General features: G+C 37.6%; 1 protein-coding gene across 5 annotated transcripts in view; it reads left to right on the top strand.

Moving 5' to 3' along the window:
* Positions 1–26,514, top strand: part of LOC136858275 (sialin) — a 116,446-nt gene that overhangs the window by 42,279 nt on the left and 47,653 nt on the right. For all 5 annotated transcript variants that reach the window (XM_067137688.2, XM_068228870.1, XM_068228866.1 and 2 more), the window contains exon 3: positions 16,013–16,243. In XM_067137688.2, coding sequence (XP_066993789.2) covers positions 16,013–16,243 — 231 coding nt within the window. The remainder of the gene's footprint in view (positions 1–16,012; positions 16,244–26,514) is intronic.

The raw sequence follows: 26,514 nt of genomic DNA, 5'->3' as shown, positions 1-26,514 counted from the left end.
GATTTCCAACACAGATTAGAGCCCCCGCCACAGGAGGCAGGTCGTGGAAAGTTATACGAAAACGGGAAATGGCCTTCAATTCCGGAACTTTTGAGAGTGAATTATAGCTTCCCGAAGCAAGCCATTAGCCTAAAGAAAGTTCAGTTTTGCTCTCCGGTTTTCGTTCATATTGTTGAATAATCCATTAAGCCTGTTTGTGCTCGTATTTCGCATTCCATTCAGAAGTTAAAAATGTATTCTGTGTTGAGTGACAGCGAAGGGTAGCGAATATTTGTCGCGTGCTAGACTACGTAAGGATTAGGAACGTAATCGTGTGAAGTTGACTAGCGTGGTGCGTATTTATCTTGTGGTAGCCCCGTTATAGATACTGAAAAAGCAATGCAATCGCTTACTAATAAAGACAAAATCCAGGAAGTGGACAGGCATCCACATCTTTCATCGGTGGTGCGTATGTTGAAACTCGCACCTTCGAGTTTCGACTCGAGTCGATCGAAGTGTTGTCGCATTTAAGAGGACGGTTAAAGTCATTTCTCTCGCACATAACAGAGTTTAACCACCAAATAATTCATGATCGAAGAATTATAAGACTTCAGCTGACAATTCTTTTTAGAAAGGGTGCGATCTGCAATAATGCACTGATACTTTAGCGGGGCCCCACTGTAAATGTTTTTATATTTGTTGTCAGGTGTTTTACACACCTTTATAAACACTGTTTTTAATTTAATAATCCCCAGTGGAAAATGCTTTCATATTTGTTCTCTCGTCGTTTTCTTACCTTTTAATACTCTCATGGCATCTTTGGAAACAATGCATACGCGACGTAAAATGCATGCATTTCGGAAAAAAATCGAACATATTCGTGTTGAATAGTTTTTTATTCGCGTCTTCAAAAGTACGTTTCCTCGCTTAACATATTTTCTTTCCTTGTTCCCTGCGTAAAGGCCTAACGAGGTTTTACCTAATAAACTAACCTCCAAAATCAGTCGTCCACTCTGCGCCGAATTTGGAGGTGTATCATATTCTTGCTTAATTTCAGTACGGTACATAGTTTTAAAATAAAGGATCGTTTACTTCAGCCATTATTTCTATCGAGTTAACTACTGCTATTGGCCACGTTATTTACGCATTTATTACGAGAACATTTTCTCTTTCATTTCGAATTGTGCTTATAGAATACCAGCCGACGAGTATTTACTAATCGATTCCGCTATCGCCTTCGAGTTTGATTGTCGACGAGAGAATTCGCTAATGCACATAGCAAAAAATATATATCGACGGCGATCGATCACAATATAATCGCTGGAGTGCACAAATATTGATAATAGGAAAAGTACGCAAGCTTAATCGCTCGTAATGACGGATGCATCAGTGATAGGGTTCTAGTTGTAACCGAAGGATAATACACAGTTTAATATAGGAATTTTTAAGGAACATAAAAGACTGTCGTTATAACTGAGTTCTCGCTATATGATATAGCGAACTTCTACTGTAATTTCTAATCAATACGAGCCAAAAGACTGGACTCAATTCAAAATTTCTCAACAATGATCATATGAAGCGAAGACATATGGGTGAATCTGTGGATAGTAATTAAAACTGAGAAGACTTTTTCTCTTAGTGAAACTTACAACCTGACTTTTCACCCCATTTTTCATCATAGCATTATCTGGTGTCCACCTCACAACAATATCAAGGTATTTTTTGCAGTCACTCACAATCCTGTTATTAATTAGAGGAGGGGTTGTGGTTATGGAATAGGTAGGGGGTTATGGAACACCACGGTATCTATGCTGATAAGTGCTACTCCCTAAACATCATCGTTGAAACTAGTTTGCTATAATACCGTACCCTTAATCGCCACGAGATGGCAACTTGCCCCCAGTGTTCCTTCGGCTACAATAGGAGTCAGTGTTCTCCAACAGAGATTGCAAAAACTTTTACAGGTGCGTACTCATTGCACAATTTTGAGAACTGTGTTGTGTTATTATTCTGTAACTCCAGTCTAGCTTTGAAGGAGCTTAATGGGCTCTCAAATGATATAATTGAATTTAATATGAGAGGTAAGGTGTGACGTGTAAGAACGTGTAAAACGTTACTTTATATGGGAGGGGGTTATGGACCACGTGAGTTTCAAGTATTCCATAACTCACTCTAGGTAACTGCAGTGCCATTGAGAATTGTGTTTAAGAACGATGTTAACCGTCTAGCTCATATCTATTCCATACATTATTTTGCTATTGGTATAAGAAGCAAGCTATAAATAATTACTTCATGTCTAAGGACATTAATTTTAATCTATCCGCAGCCAAAAGAATGCCGGGTTATAGTAAACCTGTACCGCCAGATCACAGACAGGGAAAGAAATGGACTCCATCGGCAATGGCAAAAGCTATCGTGTTAGTGCGTGAGAAGAAAATGGGATATCTGAACGCTGCGAACGAGTTTGGTGTCCCTAAAACTACAATTTTCCGCCTTGCATCATCACAAGTGTCGGACAAAAATTCTGCAGCTGATAGAAAATTAGGGAGGAAAACTGTCCTACGAGCAAATTTAGAGGAATAATTGGTTGCCTATTGTATACAAATAGAATCACTTTTCTATGGCCTAACCAGAAATGATATTCGGCAGATGACCTATCAGCTGGCTGTTAGAATCCAGCGATAGCGAAACCGTCAGCGTCCGACGCCAACAAAAGGATGACAGTGTAGAATGCATCTTCTGCGGTGTTAAATTTTCAGAGACTTTAGAGGCGAAACACGGGGTTAGTGCCTGCAGTGTGAGACGTGGGCCCATGAGGATTGTTCTGGTTGTGATAAGGACCAGTAGGGCCTATGTTTGTGATTATTGTGTGTAAGGACATCTTGTTTAGATTCAGATGATAGTATTCCATATCGCCAGCAATATTCCATGAACACCGCCATTTAACTTTTTCTAAAATTTTGGAAATTGTAATAATTGTGTTTATGCGAAGACCTTCTAATGTGAGCGTAACAGAGATAAATAAACTGGAGTATCAAAAATATTTTTTCGTGGAAAACTTTGGACTTACTTTCGTAAAACAAAATGGAATTCCATAACCACCTATTTTCTTCTACTCTATGCAGTATAACATCATTCACAAATACCCTTATTTTTTATTCCAGGCACTCACTCGTATTATATATATAAAAAAGAAGGAAACAGAAAGGTCCAGGAAATACTGCATTATTGGGGAGAACATGACTACAGGATATTGCTTTACCTACTCTAGTTCCAATTAGTCTTTCATCTATTCAGTAGCCCTATTTTTTTTTCGGTAGTCCCCTCTGATCTACTCTATCAAAAGCCTTAGAGAGCAATACACTCCATTTGACCTCCTGAATCTAAAACACCTGCTATATCTTGCTGGATTACTGCAAGTTGATCTTCACTGGAATAGCCTTTCCTAAACCTGAAGTCTCTTCAGTCATATGGTACTGGTTATAAAATAGTAATTTTTGTAATCATCTATATATATAAAATAACATGTCCTGACTGACCGATCATCACCAAAATTAGTTTACACATAGAAATGAAATTTTGGGGGTACATTTATATTACAGTGTAGATGCTCACTAAGGAAGGATTTTTAGATATTCCGTCGCTAAGGGGGTGAAAGGGGGGATGAATTTTTAAAAAATGAGTATATCTATAACTCAAAAACTGAACAGTTTAAAGAGGTGAAAATTCATATTTGGAACCTCCTTTTAAAATAAAGAAACACGTATTATTTGTGTTCCGAAAAAAATTCACTTAAGGGGCAAAAATAAGTGAAAAGGTAGCTGAATCCTTTTTATGAGGATACTTATATCTCAAATATTGAAAATGTTAAAAAACGTAAAAATGGGCATTTGGAATCTCTTTTAAAAGTAAAGAAACACGTTATTTGTTTGTTTTCGGAAAACCGAGCTCGATAGCTGCAGTCGCTTAAGTGCGGCCAGTATCCAGTACTCGGGAGATTGTGGGTTCGAACCCCACTGTCGACAGTCCTGAAGATGGTTTTCCGTGGTTTCCCATTTTCACACCAGGCAAATGCTGGGGCTGTACCTTAATTAAGGCCACGGCTGCTCCCTTCCCACTCCTAGCCCTGTCCTGTCCCATCGTCGTCATAAGACCTATCTGTGTCGGTGCGACGTAGAGCAACTTGCAAAAAAAAAAGTTTTCGGAAAATCCACTTAATGAGGGAGGGGGGTGGAAGAAGTGGAAAATGGGGTGAATTTTTAAAACGAGTATATCTCTTAAATTTAGCATGCTACAGACGTAAAAATTGGTATTTGGAATCTTCTTTAAAAATAAGAAAACCATCTTTTTTATTCGGAAAATCCATTTAAGGGGGTGAAAAGGACCGAAAAAGGCGTTGAATTATTTTTATGAGGACACGATATCTCAAAAACTGAAGATGTTACAGTCATGAAAGTTGCTATTTCGAATCTCCTTTAAAAATAAAGAAACACGCATATTTTGTTTACGGAAAATCCACGGCATGAATTATTTTTTAGTTTCGTTTGGTGAAGAAAATTTCAAGCATTAATGTTCAACTTGCGTTCAGTGTTTTAGATCTACCAGGCAATTCTTAACTGGGGCTAATAGCTTAACACTCGTATGTGATGTGGTTTGCCATAATGGGCAATGTGTACGATTTTTCACGATTTTACGCTAAGTACACTGCACGAACGTAGGTCGGTAATGTCTTTGAGGTTGAGACAGAAGTACCGTACACCTGAAGCCTGTGGTAATGTGATGGGGAGGGCCCACGTAAAATAAACGTTGGTTGGTACGCGTGAATGTTGACGGGGTGGAAGGAGTACCTTTGGTTGTAGGGCTGTTTTGTCATATGTTATGTAAAAAAAAAAAAAAAAAAAAAAAAAAAAAAAAAAAAAAAAAAAAAAACAAGGCCCCACTGGTATACAGTATGTGTTTAATTGACTGTACAGTTGAAGGTGTGCCGTAAAACTACCTCTGTCCACAATCTCTATCCATTCATACAGGTGCCTGAGGGCAACAGTATGCAGTAAAGGGTTAAGGGAGTGAAAATAATTGAAAAAATGGGTACACGTTTAAAATGAGTGTATCTACAATATATCACAAAAACTTAACATATTACAGACATGAAAATTTGGTACATGGAATCTCCTTTAAAAATAAAGAAAGCCAATTTTTTTTTTTTTTTGTGAAATCCACTTGAGGGGTGGGGGTGGGGGTGGTGGAATGAGGAAGGAGTTGAATCTCAAAAACTGAAGATGTTACAGACATGAAAATTGGTATTTGAAATCTCTTTTAAAAATAAAGAAACAGGTATTTCTTGTTTTTGGAAAATCGACGTAAGGTAGGGGGTGAATATAAGTGAAGAAGGTGTTGAATTCTGTTTGTGAGGATACTTATATCTCAAAAACGAAAGATTTTACCGACATTAAAAAATGGTATTTGGAATCTTGTTATTTAAAAAAGGAACATGTATATTTTTTGTTTTCAGAAAAGCCTCTTAACAGGGTGAAAATAAGTGAAAATGGAGTTTAATTCTTTCTATGAAGATGTTACCGACATGAAAATTGGAACTTGAAATCTCCTTTTAAAGTAAAGAAACACATTTATTTTTGATTTTGACTTGAGAGAGGACTGTTTCTCACGTAGAGTACCATGTCAAATACTGCAGAGTTAGCTCTGCCAGTAGCCTGTCATCTTAGCCCCAAAAGCCAGTACTACAAACGTGTTTTACAAAGAGGTTCTGGGGTAAATGAAATGCATTTTTTAAATTTTGCTTTACTTCACACCGATACAGATAGGCTAGGTCTTAGGGCAACGATAGGATAGGAATGAGCTAGGAGTGGGAAGGAAGCAACCATGGCCTTAATTAACTTACAGCCCTAGCATTTGCTTGGTGTGAAAATGGGCAACCACAGAAAATCATCTTCAGAGTTGCCGACAGTGGGGTTCAAACCCACTATCTCCCGGATGCAAGCTCACAGCTGTGCGTCCCTAACTGCACCACCAACTTGCCCGGTACGATATTTTTCTGTGAGAGTTTTTATACTTCAGGGATTTTCAGATTAAGTCTTTGTGCAGTATCGAGGAATGATTAATTTGATCAAATTACAAAATCCTCACGAGCGAAGCCGCGGGTAACAGTTAGTGTCTAATATAATCAGAAAGAATACTTTCCCAGAGATTACATGCAACACATCTCAAACTGACAAGCCTGTAATTATCAGCTTTATATTTACTTATCACCTTTTCCTTTGCACAATGGGAAGTCAATACAGAACTGGAATGAAGTTCATTACTTGTAACAATGAAGTAATATGTAATTAAGTACCTATATGGATAAAATCTGTATAGTTCTATTCAGAAAATCAAAGTTGGTTACCACAGAAAAGGGTGGCATACTATTTTATGAGCCCATTAATGCCATTTTAAAATATGAAACATAAGATAAGGATAACAGAAAGAAGGGTAGAGTTTCATTGCACTTGTAATACCAACATTCTTTGATCTATGTATTTCAATATTAGACAAGCATTCATGATGAAGGCATGTTGCCCATTTTCACACCAGGCAAATGCTAGGGCTGTAAGTTAATTAAGGCCACAGTCGCTTCCTTCCCACTCCTAGCTCATTCGTGCAAACAGTAATCAAATAAGTACTCCAGATATGGTACTACATCCCCTTTAATATATCCCCAGAAATCTTATCAATTGCAGCAGCTTTTCTAGCTTTCAACTTTCGTATTTTTTTGTTGTAAATATCTTTATTAGCATGGGCGAATTTCAGTATGATGTTACAATTAAGACCCCTCCTCTAACTGGACATTATCCTTATGTCCAAGTATCTTAACATATTGTAGCCTAAATAATTCTGCCTCTAGTAAATCTTATAGGCCTACAGTACACTCGCCTTGTTCATTAATGATTCCTGGAATGTTTCTGGGACCTGTTTCACCTTCCATTTTTCACTAAAATTCATATGACTGCCAACTATGCTTGTCTAATGTTGAAGAATGTTGGTATTACAAGTGCAATGAAACTCTACCCTTCTTTCTGTTATCATTATCTTATGTTTCATATTTTAAAATGGCGTTAATGGGCTCATAAAATAGTATGCCATCCTTTTCTGTGGTAACCAACTTTGATTTTCTGAATAGAACAACAGATTTTATCCATCTAGGTACTTAATTACATATTACTTCATTGTTACAAGTAATGAACTTCATTCCAGTTCCGTATTGACTTTAAATATCTAAAATAAACTTCTAAAAGAATTTAGATGGACCATTATCAAATGGCAAACATGCATTGAACAGGTGGACTTCATACAATTAAATTCTTTTGTTGTTGTTGGGATATTACTTCATTGGACATAAGCATGTTACTTCAACGGACGTAAACACAGTTTGATGACAGTTTCATGATTAGGACATTATCATTGGAATGGCTGAAAATGGGAGAGTGAGTTACAAAAGTTTGCAATATTAATTTGCGCAGGGATCGTCTCGCTGTACTGTGGTGGTTGGGAGGGAAGTTACTGATTCACCGCCCTCTATCGACAGTTTCTTGAGTACGTCCCGCTGTGCCATGGTGGTGTTATGCATGTATTTCTGCATACATGTCTTGATGTATTTGATAAATTGAAGCCGTCTTCCCTGTTGATGTTATTTGGGCACAGCTCTATCTCTATGGCTTCCCTCACAAGTCAAGCATAGACGTCTTTTACAGGCGCAATGGCCTTTGCCTGGTCAAAGAGGATTTCATGGTCTGTACTGAAGAAATGTTCTGCTATGGCAGACTGGCTTACGACATTCTCCGTGGAGGATGAAAGAGTGACATTCTTTACCGACCTGATGTGTTCTTTCACCCTGGTGCTAACAAGCCTTTTTGTCATGCCAATATATGAGCAACCACAACCACAACCACATGGAACTTACACGCCTGGTGTTTCAAGATATGGTTTTTCTTTGACGAGTCGAAACAGGGATTTGAGCTTCCGGTCTGTGGTGAAAACTGGAATTATATTGTACTTCTTATCTCCCGGATGCAAGCTCACTGCTGTGCATCCCTAACCGCACCGCCAACTCGCCCAGTACACTATTTTTCGGCAAGTTTTCATACTTTAGGGATTTTCAGATGATGTCTTTGTGCAGTATCGAAGAATAATTCATTTATCAAATTACAAATTCCTCGTGAGCGAAGCCGCAGGTAACAGTTAGTGTATGAATTTCCATGTGGTTGTGGTTGCTCATATATTGGCATGACAAAAAGGCTTGTTAGCACCAGGGTGAAAGAACACATCAGGTCGGTAAAGAATGTCACTCTTTCATCCTCCACGGAGAATGCCGTAAGCCAGTCTGCCATAGCAGAACATTTCTACAGTACAGACCATGAAATCCTCTTTGACCAGGAAAAGGTCATCGCGCCTGTAAAAGACTTCTATGCTCGACTTGTGAGGGAAGCCATAGAGATAGAGATGCACCCAAATAACATCAACAGGGGAGACTGCTTCAAGTTATGAAATACATGGAGACATATACTGCAGAAATACATGCATAACACCACCGCGGCACAGCGTGACACACTCAAGAAACTGTCAATAGAGGGCGGTGAATCAGGAACTTATCTCCCACTCACCACAGCACAGCGTGACAATCCTTGAGTCCAGTCAGTGGGGAAGGCCGTTGATAATACGGGCATGACTTCCACGTTCCTTTGAAAAATTTCTTTTCTCACTGTCAGAGGCAGAACTTCACATGCCCTGATGAAGGCCAATGCAATTTAGCTGAAAGCTCAGCTTTATTATTATATATATATATATATAGTGGCTTTAATCCAGTTCATTTATTTCTTTATGTTAATACAATGAGCCACGGAAACCTATGTTCATTAAGCATGATTTGTTGTTCAATTTTGTAGCATGGAAACATTGAAAATGTTCTTTAAGTCTTGCTCGAGAAACAGAGTATGTAATTTGTTATGTAGCAAGCTTGAAGGAGACACTGCATCTTAGTCTCATCTAACATACATGCCACATTTGAAAGAGTACAGTTTTTAATCAGTATTTTTTATTTCCAACAGGAGTTTTCTGCTCCCTCTGTCGATCAGTGGTAGATTACTGGTCTCTGGATCCAAAATCATGGTTTCAAAACTGGTTGTTAGATTTTTGAAGGGTGACAGAAGTCCATTAGGCACTCCATATCGTACAATGACGGCGCATGAAACATCTCACCTGGTCATTTCATGTTTACCCCACAAAATTAATTAAAACTCGGCCACAGATTGCCCAGCAGAGGTCATGTTTATTTTGCCATCTACTAGCATGAATTGCAACATTGATTTTGATGATAAAGTTAGCCAGAATGGTGTCAAATTAAAATGCCTGCACATGGTAGCTGCAGCTGAATTATTATTATTATTATTATTATTATTATTATTATTATTATTATTATTATTATTATTATTATTATTATTATTATTATTATTATTATTATTATTATTATTATTATTAGCATTAATTAATAGTACATAGCATCAAAGAGATATATTCTCTCACTCGACTGCACTTTCCTTTATAGTGCAGAAAATTATATATGCGTGCAGTGGACCAAATAATCATTTTCATCCTCTATCTACAACATCTTGTTATCTGTCACCTACAGTATATCAATATTTTGTTGTCACTATTGTACATTTGTAATATGTTTGTATTTTAGTCCTCCATGATCTAGGTGTAGTACATTTAAGCACACCCCAGACATGCTTGCCTCTTACTCAGAGGTGCCACATTTTAACTCTGAACTGAGGGCTGGAAAAGGGTTCACTCAGTCCCATGAGATCAACTGATAAACTGTCAGATACGACAGGCAGCAGACCTTGTCACAGAAGTCAAATAATACCGTTGTCACACTGACTACAAGGCAATCCAGCATCTACAGGTCATGTGGCTTTAAGTAGTCATCTTGGCAGACCATAGCCGCAATGGGCTGTTGTACTGTGGGTTTGTTTTCGAGGCAGGGTGTTGGCATTTATTTCCTACCTATGTAATCCATATTTTCATTCACGTAGCTACTACTTCTTCTTCTTCTTCACTTTGAATCACCCATCTTTTGGGGGTGTCAGATCAGTCACTTCTTAGATGCTTGTGCTTTCTTTTATCTCCCAATAGTTCTTCATTCTATCTGATCTCCTCCTTTTTTCCTCCTCTGATATCTCAGTCGGTTTTCTGGTGTTGATTTTAACTTAGAACCTCTTAGTTTTGTCTTTGGTCATGGTCTTGGCTGTACCATTCTTTAACATGACTCTGGTAATCTTAAGATCTCTCAGATTCTTTTCCACTTCCTTAAACCAATTGCGTAAAAGAAGTCAAAGATCATTTTAGTTAATCTGTCAGGATTCATTCAGAATATATGTCCATAGAAATCAATACTCCTTTTCCTCATGGTATCTGAGAGTCCCTCTGACTTTACATAGAGGGCTTCATTTCTATAGAAAACTAGTTTGTTATTTTGGAATTTGGGACCCATGATCTTACTCAAAATTTTCCTCTCCTTGATTTCCATTCTCTCCATTTGCTCTTTCCTCCCCATGATTAGTGTCTCTGCTGCGTAGAGTGCTTCTGGCTTAATTACTGTGTTATAATGCATTATTTTGATGTTCCAAGAGAGGGATTTTTTATTGTATGTGTTTTAGGTTTTCTGGAAAGCTAGTTCCATTTTGGTCCTTCTCGCTCCCATTGCTTTCCCTTCAAGGTTGTTCCATTGAATCCATTCTCCTAAGTACTTGAAACTCTTCATCACCTCTATTTTTTTTTTAGGTTCTACTTTAATTCCCTTAGGAGTGTCAAGTATATTCATCATGATCTTCGTCTTTTCGAACAAAATCTTAAGTCCTACCTTCCCCACCTGCTCTTGTAATTCAGCGATTTATTCTTTCGCTTCCTCCCATGTTTCTGCGAGCAGCGCCAAGTCGTCAGCAAATACCAAACACTTAATCGTGATTCCTTTGTTTTTTGTTCCAAGTCTTCTCTTCTCGTTCTCGCATTCCATTCCCTCACAACTTTTTCAAATGCACAGTTGGAGAGAGCATCCCCTTGCCGGGCTCCTGTTTTGACCTCAAAAGTTTCTGATAGTTTGCCCCTGAATCTGACTTTACAGGATGTGTTCGTGAGCATATCCTTAATGATGTTTTAAGTTATCTTGTCCAAGCCAAACTCCTCCAAAAAATTGTGCAATGAGTCTCTGTCTATGGAATCGTAACCTTTTTGGAAGCGAAGTCTACAAAAGTCACTACGTACGATTCTGCCCTCTGCTTTTGGTATGCTAAAATGTTTCTGATGTTTAAGATCTATTCAGGGCAAGATTTTCCTTTCCTAAACCCTGCTTAATACTTCCCAAGTTGGCAATCCAACTGGGGTTCTGCTCTTTGTAGTAATGCTCTGGACAATATCCTGTAGGTCACATCCACCAGTGAAATCCCTCTGTAGTTGTTGGGATCCAATTTATAACTTTTTTTTTTAATGAAAAGGGTGTATCAGGCCCATTTTCCATTCCTCTGGAATAACCTCATTCTTCCATATCTCTTTAAAATTTTTCAGATTGAGACAATCGCATTTTTTCTTGCATACTTCCATAATTCAGCTGTTGTCTGATTTTACACCGATGCCTTGAAATTTTCTATATGAGTTTGTATTGCCTGGATCTCACTTATGGATCAGGGTTTAGAGTCAGAGTTGGGGGATGACTTCAGTCCACCATCGAACGTCATATTTTGAAATGGTTCTTTGCAATTTAGAAGTTCCTTGAAATATTCTGCCAATATCTTACAGTTACTATAAGCCATGATCCCTTTTTTGTCCTGAAGTTGGAGAGTTGGGAAGGGGGGGGGTCATATCTCTTTAGCTTCTCCCTGAAGATCCGATAATAGTTTCTCATGTTGTTCATAGCAATGTCATCATTTATCTTCTTGAGTAGTTGGTCTCCTTGTTCCTTCTTAACTTTCTTGATCCCCTTGGACACCCTCTGCCTGATTTCCACAAAGCGTTGCCAGGCACTCTCGTCCTTTTTGGTTTGCCCGATGTGCTATGCCTTTTTCCTCAGATCAAGTAGTCTATCACACTCTTCGTTCCATCACCTGTGCTTCTTCGTCCTGGTAATAGGCGCAAGCTGCTCTGCCTTGGTTACAAGACTCTTCTCCATCTGCTTCCAGTCCTGACCTCCTAGGTCACTGGTTAACCTGCTACTGTATACATCATACAACATGCTACTGTGTACATTACTTTCCTTCATTTCAGTTTGCCAGTTATTCCATTCTAACATTATAGATAGTGTTTCATTGAACCCTCTTGGAGCCGGGAGTCGATCTGGTTGGCCATTCATGATCAGCTGGAAGAGGCCAGGGCTCTTCCTCCACTCTAGTACTGTTAAGTACCATGAAGTTTTTAGTGAAAATACATGTATTTTAAAATATTTATCTAGTGATGTATGACAACTACTGGCAAGAAATTTTGTACATGTTGACAGTAGCAGTGATTGGGAAGGGGGGTGGGGGGCAGTTGTCCCCAACATTGTGGAGAAAACATTACATTTCTATTTCATTTCTTCTGGCTGAAACTAGAAATTATATGAATTACTAAAACAAGAAATTTGTACAAGCCTTGTCGTCTTATCAGCTAATGATTTATTTCATTTTTCTTTAATTATTAACAAAATTCTTAACGGAAATAGTACAAGATGTTTGTCGCGGCTAAGCGATTTGTATAGCGCAACAGCAAGTAGTGGACACTTTGCATGTGCTGTGAGGAAAAGTAGCAGGGATATATACAGTATCTTTTGCCAAGGTCATGTACACTGAGGTAAGATTCATGCGCTTGCTGCACGCATTCGTCAGTCTGGCAGTCTGATAGTTTCTAAGTCACAAGTCAAATGCTAAAATGTTTTAAATCAATCAATCAATCAATCAATCAATCAATCAATCAATCAATCAATCAATCAATCAATCAATCAATCAATCAATCAATCAATCAATCAATCAATCAATCAATCAATCAATCAATCAATCAATCAATCAATCAATCAATCAATCAATCAATCAATCAATACTGATCTGCATTTAGGGCAGCCGCCCAGGTGGCAGATTCCCTATCTGTTGCTTTCCTAGCCTTTTCCGAAATGATTTCAAAGAAATTGGAAATTTATTGAACATCTCCCTTGGTAAGTTATTCCAATCCCTAACTCCCCTTCCTATAAAGGAATATTTGCCCCAGTTTGTCCTCTTGAATTCCAACTTTATCTTCATATTGTGATCTTTCCTACTTTTATAAATGCCATTCAAACTTATTCGTCTACTAATGTCATTCCACGCCATCTCTCCGCTGACAGCTCGGAATATACCACTTAGTCGAACAGCTCTTCTTTTTTCTCTCAATTCTTCCCAACCCAAACATTGCAACACACCATACTTCCACTTAATTGTAATGCATGTGTAAATGTAATATTGTTCCTTTGATGAAAGTTTTATCATGGAGAATTGAATCAAAATCTCAAAAAATGATCACCAATAAGTTGGTAGACTCTCAACCTTTATCTGTCTGTAGAAATTCACACAGAAAGCATAAACAAACTTACAATTTTGTGGCCTTCTTTTTTTTTCTTTCAGTTTTGATATATCCCCCCTCCCCCCACTCCACCCCTGCCGCGACCGCTATATCCCACAGTTCCGGATACGTTTTGTTGTCTGTACATTGCCCCCCACTTCTAATTCCCATTCGCCACCACCGCATGTTGATGAAATAGAATAATCAATTGATTCAGAGTGATATAAAGCATTTTATTGTTGATATGATAGTTGTCAATAATTTTCATTTTCAGGAAGAAAAGTGTTTTTTGCAATTTCTGTCTCAAAATCAATTTTTAAAAAATCATTTACAAACAACAGGATAAAAATGATACAGAATATATTTCTGGATAGAATTCTATAAACCAATTACTTTGAATGAGACAAATAAAAACAATAAAAATTCAGACAGATGTTACTAAAAAGGAACCGGGCGAGTTGGCCGTGCGCATAGAGGCGCGCAGCTGTGAGCTTGCATCTGGCAGATAGTAGGTTCGAATCCTACTATCGGCAGCCCTGAAGATGGTTTTCCGTGGTTTCCCATTTTCACACCAGGAAAATGCTGGGGCTGTACCTTAATTAAGGCCACGGCTGCTTCCTTCCAACTCCTAGGCCTTTCCTATCCCATCGTTGCCATAAGACCTATCTGTGTCGGTGCGACGTAAAGCCCCTAGCAAAAAAACAAAAAAATTCCAAAAAAAAAAAAAGGAAAACAGCAAGATAATTTTACTCACTGATAAAATTTGTATGTATGTATTAATGTATATCAAATACCAGCAAAACATTTTTTACATGCTGACTAAATAGAATAAATAATTGATTCAAAGTTGTACAAAGAATTAAAAACTTTTAATTATTGATATTTTAGTAGTAGATAGTTTTTATTTTCAAGAAAACCATGTTTTTGCATCTTCAGTTTCAAAATCTATTTTGAAAAAAAAATCATTTATGATATAACAGAATATACGTAATGTATTTCTGTACAGAATTCAATAAAATTACTTTGAACAAGAAAAATGAAAACAATAAAAATAAAAATTCAAACATATGTCACTAGTAAAAAGAAGGAAAACAGCAAGATAATTTTACCTCACGTATAAAAATTTGCATATATGTATTGATGTATGGCAAATACTGGCAAGAAATTTTGTATGTGTGAACTATTGGCATAATATTGAAAGATATGACAGTTCTTAGAGGGAGGTCCATTTACTACCTGCCTGGGTGGGGGAAAGGGAGTAGGTGTATGGTTGTCATGGTGTTAAGCCTGCTGGCCTGCTCGTGTTGCTTCGATTGCCAAACCTCTCATTTCTAAGTTACGTACAACAGAACACAGTGGTCTGAATGAACAAACAAGTGAACCAGAAGTGAAGGGAAGGAAAAAGGAATGCAGGAATGTGGCATCACCGAGCAATGGCATGTGCAGTGCTCCTCCCTCCAGCCTATCTGTCAAAACACTTCTTTTAATATTACGGATATACATAGAATAAAAAATTAAACTTTTAATCATTGATATTATAGTCAGCAATGGCTTTTATTTTCAGAGAAAAAGATTTTCTAATTGAAAAAGCATTTCCAATGCAAAAGAATGTATGTTATGATAGAGGATTTCTGAACAGAATTCTATAAAATAATTACTCTGAACGAGAAAAAATAATAACATTAAAAATAAAATTCAGATGTATGTCACTACTAAGAAGAAAAAACATAACAAGATAATTTTACTCACCGAAACTTGTTGAACTGAAGACTTATCACCAGGTATATTATGTTCTTTTACATTGTTTGAAGTTTTAAATCATTGTTGAACCACTTAGAAGAGGAGTTTTAACTTAGAAGTATGGTTGTATGTATATTTACACTAATGGAAAACTAATATTTATCACTACTCTCGGAACTAAATTCACTATTGCTATCCAATAACAAATCATCCACATTAACTTCGCACTCCATTAACTTATTGTCATCAACACCTGCTGAAAAAAATATCATGAGAACCACTTGCTATTTTGCTTTCACCAATCCACTCACTGCAAGGAGCAATTTCTTACTGATTGGTTGGTGGTATTTCTAAACACAGGAAACGACTCCTCTGAAAGCTACAGCACTCTCCTAAAACTTCCAAAGCAAGGTCAGGCACACAAGAATTTGTAGCCTAATGAGTATAGTATGTCACAAAAGTGTACAAATCACTGTAGGTTGCCACAAAGTTATCTATATCGTAGAATTTTAAACTGGCCGATGTAATTGGTACTAGCAACTTTAGACTGGATTTTTAAAGGCCGACCTGATTGGCTTTGGCAATTTAAAGGGCTAGTACTCACATTATCATTTAGCTATAAGAAGGTTACCATTTTCTTATGTATGATTTGTATTATATTTTTGAATTTCTTTTCAAGTCTAGATTTGACTGGGATGAACATCAGCAAAGTCTTATTCTTGGAGGCTTCTTCTGGTTTCATTGGGTGCTACAAGTACCAGGAGGTATCCTAGCTCAAAGATATGGCACTAAGCTGGTGTTTGGTTTGAGTAACTGGATTGGATGTTTACTGGCTGCCCTCATACCAGCATGTGCCAGCATCAACTATCAAGCCATTGTTGTTCTGAGAGTTCTTCAAGGTATTATCACTGTAAGTATCATTATTTTTTTTAATTTAGTGAACAGTATGGATTTTAGTGGCAGGAGTGTCCGAGGACATGTTTGACTCATCCAGTGCAGGTTTTCCATACCTGTGCATCTGGGTGTGAGATGATGATGTTCATTAGATGGGGAGAAGGTGAAACTCAGTAGTGGCACAAAGCTTACTCCTGTGAAATAACACCAAGTTGGCCATGCAGTTAGTGTTTTGTAGCTGTGGGCTTGCATTTGGGAGATGGTGGGTTTGAATCCCACCATCGGCAGCCCTGAAGATGGTTTTCCATGGTGTCTCATTTTCACAATGGGCTGCTACCTTCCCAACCCTAGCCTTTTCCCATCCTTGCATCTCCGAAAACCTTTGATGTGTTAGTGCATAACAAACAAACACCAAGGATTTTGCTCAAACCTTAACATCCCCATCTGATGGATGAATCACCATCAACAGCATCATATGCCCTCTCTCCATATAAGCACTGTGGACAAGTCTGGAATTGAATTCAGGCTCTTGCCACGTAATCTAGGGATTAGAAATTGTATACCACCACCAATATTATCCTGCCAGCCAGCATTCTGATGGTAAAATTTTTTCACCACAGGATTTGAACCAACTAACTACAGCGTCAGACCATACAGACTTGAAGCCTTAACAATCATGGCTACCTGGTGAGCTAGCATCGTTACGATAATAGCAACCATATCCCCTGTTCAAAATCTTGGGAAAATGAATAGCAAAATAAAAATAAGCTTACCTAAAATTTAGGAACAAAAATAGTGATACTTAACAAGGCAAACACGTAACAGGTCAGTATGCGTTCTTATTCATATTGCTTGGCCTGTCATGTGCTTGCCCAATTAAGTGTCACTATTCATGTTCCTATTTTCATGTATATGATTTGATTCAGTACTTGTTTATTCCTTGCCATTACTTAAAATGTAATTAGTATGATCACCATCAAGGTACAGTAGAACCCCATTTATCCAAAATAAAGGGGGCAGAGCCACTTTGGTTGACACGTTTCTTCGAATGACATACAGCAAATATTTTCAAAAGTTAAATGTCAAAATAAAAATGCATAAACTCTGTTAAGCAAAGGTGCACACTGTATATTAACATTAAAATGTTGACATAATGTCACTCGTTGTATAAAATCAGTGACTTTCTTCTGAAATTTCTTGGTGCAGTGCTGTCATGCAGTTACATCGCACCACCATTTAATCAACAATACATCAGCTGGTGTAGATTCATTACTTTGTTCAACAAAGCGCAAAGCAACCTGAAATAATGAAATATTTTTTGTTACTTCTGAGCTGAATACTGTATACAGTAATGTTATTACAGTAGTGTAATTAAAGCGTGTGATACTGTATTTTAATAAAAATTCGAAATCAATCTTACTTCCAATGCATTAAATCAATCATCTGCTGCAACTGGATTGATTCTTAGAACTGCTATTTTCAAAGTTGGAGTCATCTGCATAATATTCATGAATAATAATAATAATAATAATAATAATAATAATAATAATAATAATAATAATAATAATAATAATAATAATAATAATAATAATAATAATAATAATAATAATAATAATAATAATAATAATAATAATCATAATAATAATAATAATAATAATAACAGTAATGACTAATGATACACCATTTCAAACACTGTATATGATACTGTGTAGAACTCCCTTTGCAAAGTTTCTTTGATCTCCTCTACTGTTGTAAATCTTTGTCCTCTTCAGTGAAGATTTTAAACTTGTAATTAAAAGAGAAGTCTATTAAGGCCAATCTAGAGGGAATACAGAGGGTGAGGAAACCATGGTTATTTTCTTTTCTGTGCAAAATTCATGAAACAACAATTCAAATACATTGTCATGTTGAAGGAATGAATCTTTTCTCCCAAGGTCAAAAAGCACTTTCTTGGCCCTCTGGCAAGAAGATAAATGTGAGGCTCTCTATCACATTTCCAAATGTTCAATGATGATAATGATGAAGATGATGATGATGATGATGATGATGATGATGATGATAAAGGTACTACTCATTTTGAAATCCCAAGTCCATTGGTTAATATGAAGGCAATATTCAAAACAAAAAAAACCCCACAATAATTCACTCCTTCCCACCCACAAATTTCTCCGCAGCAAATCCATTATAAAAGTGAGTCTTCCACATTTTGATATACAAAAATCATATACCATATTTGGTCAATCAAAGTTTCAAACTTTTTTTATCATGATTGGTACTCAACAATGACCTGCAAGTCACACAAAAAGAATAATTCATTGTTGCAGCATTCCATCTGTGAAAGTTGTTCTTTCAATTTGCAGTGCTTGAAATAGAAATTTAGAAGTGCTGGTATATTTTTCCAAAGTTCAATTTGTATTATATTGGCTTTAATGCATAAGACTTCCACACAATAAACATTACCAAAAATGTATTTGTTAGAAACTTTTGAACGTTGCTGTAGGATTCACCAACGTTGATTCCATAAAAGTGAGTAACTTGTAGTTTAGCATTGAAATAAAGCAAAATTCAATAACAATAATTGATTAACCAGTGTTTGAAAATGGTAATCAATAAAATAAAATAAAATAAAATAAAATAATTCAATGTTATTCTGAATTCTTTCTTCATAAAATACTTTATGTTAATTTACCTATTATCTGGCTAAGTTTATTCTGTTCCAGTAGAGCAGCAACGAAAGGCATCTGTTGTCCATGTTAAGGGCAGCCTCTCTTTGCTGCCAGTAGCCCTAAACTGCCCAATATCAGACTGAGTGACAGGCTGGTCAGTTTGACCTTGTCACTACTAAATGGATAGAGATGTCATTAATGCTCACTGTGACTGCTAGCTCATTCCTTGTATGCAATGTGCAATGGGCCCGCCTATCCAGCATGAGAAATGGACAAGGGTTATCCAATTATGAATGGAGCCCAAGAGAAATCCCTATGTATTGCCACGTTCAGCACAGTGTGCTCATTGGTCAAAGCTATAAGCTCACAGATATTTTCAAATGCCGTCAAGTGGACATTATTTGTATACAGGAGACAAGGTGGATGGATCAGAAATTCTGCAACTTTGGTGAAGGCTACAAACTCATTTACCATGGCACAAACAAGACTAGAGAGGTGTCCATCACCATTCTAACTATGAAGCCAAGTCACTGAAATTCATAGATACAGTAGAAGTCCGCTATAGCGAGTACGATATATAACGAGGACTCCGTTATAGCGACGACTTTTTTCTGTCCCTTCAAAATTCCTATATTAAACTGTGTATCGTCCTTCGGTTACAGCGAGAACCCTATCACTGGCGCATCCGTTATTACGAGCGATTAAACGCGCCCGATTTTTTTCGTTACCGATATTTATGCACCCCAGCGATGATATTGCATGTGATCGATTACCTTCGGCATCGTTTCCTCGCTATCTACACTAGCGATTTCTCTCGTCGACATTCGAAGGCGATGTCGGAGTCGATTAGTAATATCCGTCGACAGCTGTTCCGTAAAGAAAATTCGAAGTGAAAGAGAACATATTTTCGTAATAAATGCATAAATAACGTGTCCGATAACGGTTGTTAACTCGTTAAAAATTAAGGCTGACTAAACGACCGCTTAATTTTGAGGCTAAATACTGCAATTAAGTAAGAATAGGATACACCTCGAGATATGGCAGAGTGCTTAATTGATTTCATACGTTAGTTTGTATTTTGTCGCGTCTGGTTAAATTACGGAAAGGCTATTATGAAAATTTATAGCGAGAAAGGTATAATTTCTCTACCGGCGCTTGAAGTGTTTTTTCATCACACGTTTAGTACGGTTAAGTTAGGATACGTAACACTGTTTGAATAAGAAAACTGAAACGTTTGCAACAAAATGCGATCGATCATCTTCGGTACGGTAGATAGTTTTCTCTCTTTGTGCATTTGCGAGCTCTCTCGTTGACATTCAAAGGCGATGTTGGAGTTGATTAGTAATACCCATCGACTGCTGTTCTCTAAAGAAAATTCGAAATGAAAAAGTGGATAACACGTTTTCGTAATAAATGCGTAAATGACGTGGCCGACAGCAGTTGTTAACTCGTAAAATTAAAGACTGAATAAACGATATCTTAATTTTAATGGTATATACGGTACGGAAATTACGTAAGAATGTCATACACCTCAGAGGATATTTCATATCTTCTCGCGTCTAGTTAAGACTATTTACCTGTAAATTTTTCGCGAGGAGGTTATTTCTCTACATGCGTTTCAAATATGTTTTTATGATAGGCTACATATATACGGTTAGGTTAGGTTAGGTGACGCTGTTTGAAGAAGAAAGCTCAGGTGTTTGCCACAGAAATCTCTGGAGTGATACCGTATTTCTCTGACTCCAAGACTTTTTACTCAGAATCTCATGCGAAAACTCAAGGGTTGTTGCATTCGCGGCCTAACAGATAATGGATACCACTGGCAACTACCGCGGTAACCACGCTGCTTCTTTTCACACGCGCACAGAACTCATTGACAATAAACGACTGCCTCTTTACTACACATCGCTACCGGTTGTACAGTGTACAGTGCCTGTGTGTTTCTCAAATCTGCAGAATAGCATCAAAACATGCGACCCTTCGAATTCTTAGAAAAGCCATGGCTACTCAGTGGCAGAGTCATAACGCGTGTATTGCACTTGACGCTTAGTAAAATTAAGGTTTATAGACAACAGGAATATTTTCGTGATGGATAGTGGTATTGTAAAGATACGTGGAAAAGGTATTGCCGGCAAATTTTCAACAGGTTCTAGTCGATATTAAGATGCCAAGTTTAAGTTAATGTTTATTAAACACTCGGAAATGTAGAATAATTGTGCAGCCGCAAGAAAATACGGCATTGACCTAACTAAAGCCAATATTTGGCGTCAGCGTGAAGACAAAAAGAAATGAAGAAAAAAATGCGTACCACCGGTACTGTACAAAAAATGCATTCAGTGGTCCGCAACAAGGACGCTTTAAAGAAGTCGATGATGAAATTGTGAGGTATGTGCACGAAAAACGCAAGGGTGGTTGGCCATACCGTGGCGCAATAAACTCGTTCGTTGACTTTCAACGTTCGCGATTAGGCCTATACATCGCTAGCCGTTGAATTTGGCCGCACCCGACAAGCGAGACGTGCGTGTAGCGGTAGCCGATTATATCTGACGCTGCATAAAAGTTAACAATTTTATAGACAGCAAGAATAATTTCCTGATGGTTCGTTGTATTGTAGAGACCATTGGAATAGATATTGCCGGAAAATTTTCAACGAGTTATCTTCGGTATTATGATGCCAATGTTAAGTTAATGGTCCTTAAACCCGTGGAAATAAAGAATAATTGTGCAGCCGCAAAAAAAAATGAAATACAGCGTGACGAAAGTCAATGTTCGGCGTCTAAAAATAGTCTAAAAATGCGTAGGCTTGTATGATTTTACAAACTTCTTTTTGAGCCTGATTTAAATTTTTTGAAGGAAAAAGTGGGGTTAATCTTGGATTCGGAGGAATACGGAACTATATTTTTTTCAGAATGAAATTAAACATACACTTTCACGTAGTATCGGATTACGAAAAATAGCAGACAAGTAAGTCGTAGTGTGGATATCACCTGCGGAAACACAAGTTTTGAACAAACTGATCGCCATTTCATACCGACTTTAAAGTGCATGAAGGGTTTTCCGACTTTTAGCAGACAAGTAAGTCGTAGTGTGGATATCGCCTGCGGAAACGCAAGTTTTCAACAAACTGATTGCCGTTTCATACCGACTTTAAAGTGCATGAAGGGTTTTCCGACTTTTATACAAAAATCGGATATAACGACAATCCGTTATAGCGAGTAAAGTTTTCGCTGTTATGAATTCTCGCTATAACGGACTTCTACTGTATTTTGATCACCTCATATCTGCTATCAACGATGCCCATGACTGCTGCCTGTGAATCTTCTCTACTTATGTCCGCCAAACAGATTTCAATGAAGATGAGAAAGACCATTTCTGAAATGAGCTATTCGATCATATCTCATTATGTCCTCTGGAGAAACTGCTTCTCCTCTGTGGTAACCTGAATGGACATGTAAGGAGCAAAAGGGATGGATATGACAGGCATAGGAATATCTATTAACTTACCATGATGGCCACAAATGGTCTGTATTGACTTAATGATTACAGTTAATTGTGTCCAAGTTCTGCCTCATCAATACAATTCAGAATGTATTATTATTTAAGCCATAAGGACAAAATGGAACTGAAAAATGCCTATGCATCTGAAATCTAAGATCTATCAAACTGTCATCCATAAGTGGAGTTGTATGGAACAGAGTCTTGGCCTACAACTGGAAAAACTGAGCATCATCTCCAAATCATGGAAATGCATGTGATTTGTATTCTGAAATCTGTATTCACTGAATCTTACCAATGTTGCTTTGGTATACCACATGATTGCCAGCTGTTGATCTGAAAAGATATTTTCCTGGCCAGGTCGGGGATTTTAATCAATTCGGATTAATTCATCTGGCTCGGGGACTGGGTGTTTATGTCCATCCCAACACTCTCCTCTTCATATTCAGACAACACACCACACTACCAACCACCACCGAAACACGCAATAGTAATTACATCCCTCCATATAGGGTTGGTGCCAGGAAGGGCATCCAGCCGTAAAACAGGGCCAAATCCACTTGTGCGACGTAGTTCGCACCCTCGAAAAGCGGTAGGTAAAGAAGAAGAAGATCTAAAAAGATATTGTCAGCTGCTTTCGGTGCTGCTTATAGGATATGATTATACCTTTCATATATTTTCTGTTGAATAGATTCTATGAAAAACTGTCTGACTCATTGGCTGAATGGTCAGTGTACTGGCCTTCGGTTCAGAGGGTCCCGGGTTCGATTCCCGGCCGGGTCATGGATTTTAACCTTAATTGGTTAATTCCAATGGCTCGGGGGCTGGGTGTGTGTGGCGTATTCAGCATTAGAAATCATCCTAGGTAGGGCCCTCATCTTCACAGATGTGCAGGTCGCCTAATAGGCCGTCTACAAGAAAAAGACCCGCACCAGGCCTCTCTGGAGGCCATACGCCATTATTATTATTATTATTATTATGAAAAATTGATTAGGTGGGCGGTACCCATTCTTTGTAATTGTGTTCTTAATTGTGTCATTGCATATTTATGGTCTAGAAGGGAACCCTTTGTCCAGCAGACAATGTGGATTTCCATTACCTGAAGAAATGCTCGGTGACATTGGTTATCCATATAATGCCACAGGATGGATGACAGTGCAGTTGATTTTAGATTTTAGATTCCAAATAATTTGGGCTCTTGTGGTTAGACAGAGTTCTAATAACTTCTCTCCACCTCATCTAGCTCATGTAGACTTGAGCATGAACATAGCCATCAGTTCCAGCTACTGTCACTCTGGAGGTTAGATCTCAAGTACCAAAATAGAGAGGTCTATATGAGGGTCATTGTTGTTGCCTGAATGGCAGTGAACAATGACTACCAGTAACAGGAATAAATGAATGCAACACCCAGTACATTCTCATCAAGATCAGAACCACACTTAGTTGGGAGTTCCTTCTTGTTACAACTCCTGGTTGACATTAACAAAGTTTTGAAACATTTTGAACTGGGGAGTATTTGCTTTTGATGCTGTTGAATTTTATTTTGTTATGATAATTGGTACGATCTAATACATATCATACCATAAGATATTAAACCTAGATCACAAAGCTTATCTCTGTAGTATATAAACACAAACCCTCATAAAATTTAATACTATTAATTTCCATTGTGAATAAAATGTAATTGCACACAAAATGTAATTAAGAAGCATGTATTAACATGTGAGTTTTTTTAAGAGAGAGATAACTCCTAGTTTTTCAAGTCCCTGATATCTCATTTACAGCATTTGTGCATAGATTTGTTTGATGTTCCTTGCAATATGCATGGCAACATTTGTTGCAGATTTGTCGTCATCATCATTATTTGTCTGTTCTGAGTAGGTCAGATGTGACAAACAGTTTGCTTGTTAGTAATAACTGATCTTTCATTTTGGGTAGATGATCATCACCAAGAACACCCTCTATTATTACTCGTACTGGTAGATGAGTTTGTAAGCTCAGTGTTTCCAGTAGTGAGTTTTTCACTTAGATGTCTGTGAAAGTCTTTTCCTGGCAACTTGCAGCCTCCTTGACATTCATTATTGTGACAATAGATAATCCATGAATTAACACATGTGCTATCAGCATTTTTTAAAAAAAGCACAGTGCTCATTGCCTGGTTTTCTGGCTACAACAATAGCAATTGCACATTTGATCATGAGCATCCACCCCATACTTAGTTGCACTGTAATCTTCTATCATGTGTGGTTTATGACTAGTGTCACTGATAGTGGGTTAGTTATGAGCAGTGGACAGTGAAACAACCACCTTATTTGGCTTTGCTTTGAATGAAACTAGAGTGTTTTCGCTGTCAAAGCAAACCATTGGTCTACTGTAGAACCTTGGTCAGTTCCTTGACGTAAAATTCCCCGAGAGGCATTCCGTCTGTCTGTGTATATTTGCCTTGGTAAATCATATAGTATCATATAGTTGGTCTTCACGTCACAGGTCATTATTATCCTGGTGCTGTATCTGTTGGGCTTACTCAGGATATACTTGCGGAAAGGCATCTTCCATGAAAACGCAAGAGTTGCTCATCTATTGTTACAAATAGACCTGCTTTATAGCATTTTCTGCAATTGTGAGCAAACTGTTCCCAAATTTCACATATTGGTGAAAACTTTCCCTTCTTGCCTGACAAATTCCCTCGTAATCAAACTACAAGCATGACACTAGAAATTTAAAACCTGTAAAAATCATGGTGGCTTTATACCTAGTACCACACATTTTTCAGACTGACAGGTGATTATTTTTCAAAGCTGCAGTTAGTATAAAGATTCCATGGAGTGCCTTTACTTCTTCCATGCAAGTATGGTTGTGTGTGTTTGTAACTTGTACCTTGACCTCTTTCTATTTCTTACCGAGATTGATAGCTGCAGTTGCTTAAGTGCAGCCAATATCCAGTATTCGGGAGATAGTGGGGTTGAACCCCACTCAGCAGTTCTAAATATGGTTTTCCGTGGTTTCCCATTTTCACACCAGGCAAATGCTGGGGCTGTACCTTAATTAAGGCCACAGCCAATTCCTTTCCACTCTTAGCCCCTTCCTGTCCCATCATTGCCATAAGACTTATCTGTGTCGGTCCAATGTAAAGCAACTTGCAATATTTATTTCTTCATTTGTATGGACCACTAGAGTGTTTATCATACCATGTGTGAAGAACAAAGAAAATGAGTCCTGAAAATTCTTTTGCTTCCTTAGCATTTCAAATAGGGAACTGAATAACATGTATTATGTTTCTACTTGGTGTGCAGCTTCGTAACCGACTAGAAGATTTTACATACCAGTGGTATTATTTATTCCTTTTAGAATCTCTCTAGGGGAAATCATGATATTTACATTTCTCAGTGCAGAGTAAACATCTCGGTTGTCTGAAGTTTCAGATGTTGAACTCAAAGAAGTCAGATATTCAAGTCTTCTACACTTTTGTCCTTAGTGCACAAGCACAGGGGAGTCATCATGACTGCTAGGGCTTATATCAGTATCCGGTGCTGGTATTTATCTGTGTCTGCCAGTGTTAAGCCATCAGTCTGTACATTATCAACCTCTTTATCACAACCGGAATCATTGCATGAACCACACTCTTTTTCAAAAAGTAATGACATCATTGAAATTAGAGTCATCTCCTCATAGAATACTCATCTGCAATAACATTAACAACATTCAGTTACTTACCAATATGCTTATACCAAGTTCTGCGGTTTTAAATATTTATTTTATTCAGAATAGTGATGTAATTTAATTTTCTTATAGAATTTACCATGTCAGGTTTAACAGACATTGTCTCACACACACACACACACACACACACACACACACACACACACACACACACACACACACACACACACACACACACACACGCGCGCGCGCACGCACGCACGCACGCACACAATTGTAGGAAGCTAAATAGGAGGGCAACATGGTATGTAAAGCCTAGCAGATAGAGCTATGTTGTCAAGTATGCATCATAAAAAAATGAGGCTTTGTATTCTAGGGTTAATGCCTTTTTATAGTAACAGCTGATGATTTGAATTCTGTAATGTAATTAGATCAGTTGCAATTTCTGATGTAGTGGAATTAAATA

The sequence above is a fragment of the Anabrus simplex genome, chromosome 1 (genome assembly GCF_040414725.1).
Source record: "Anabrus simplex isolate iqAnaSimp1 chromosome 1, ASM4041472v1, whole genome shotgun sequence".
Lineage (NCBI taxonomy): Eukaryota > Metazoa > Arthropoda > Insecta > Orthoptera > Tettigoniidae > Anabrus > Anabrus simplex.
This window is presented reverse-complemented; position numbering and strand designations above follow the sequence as displayed.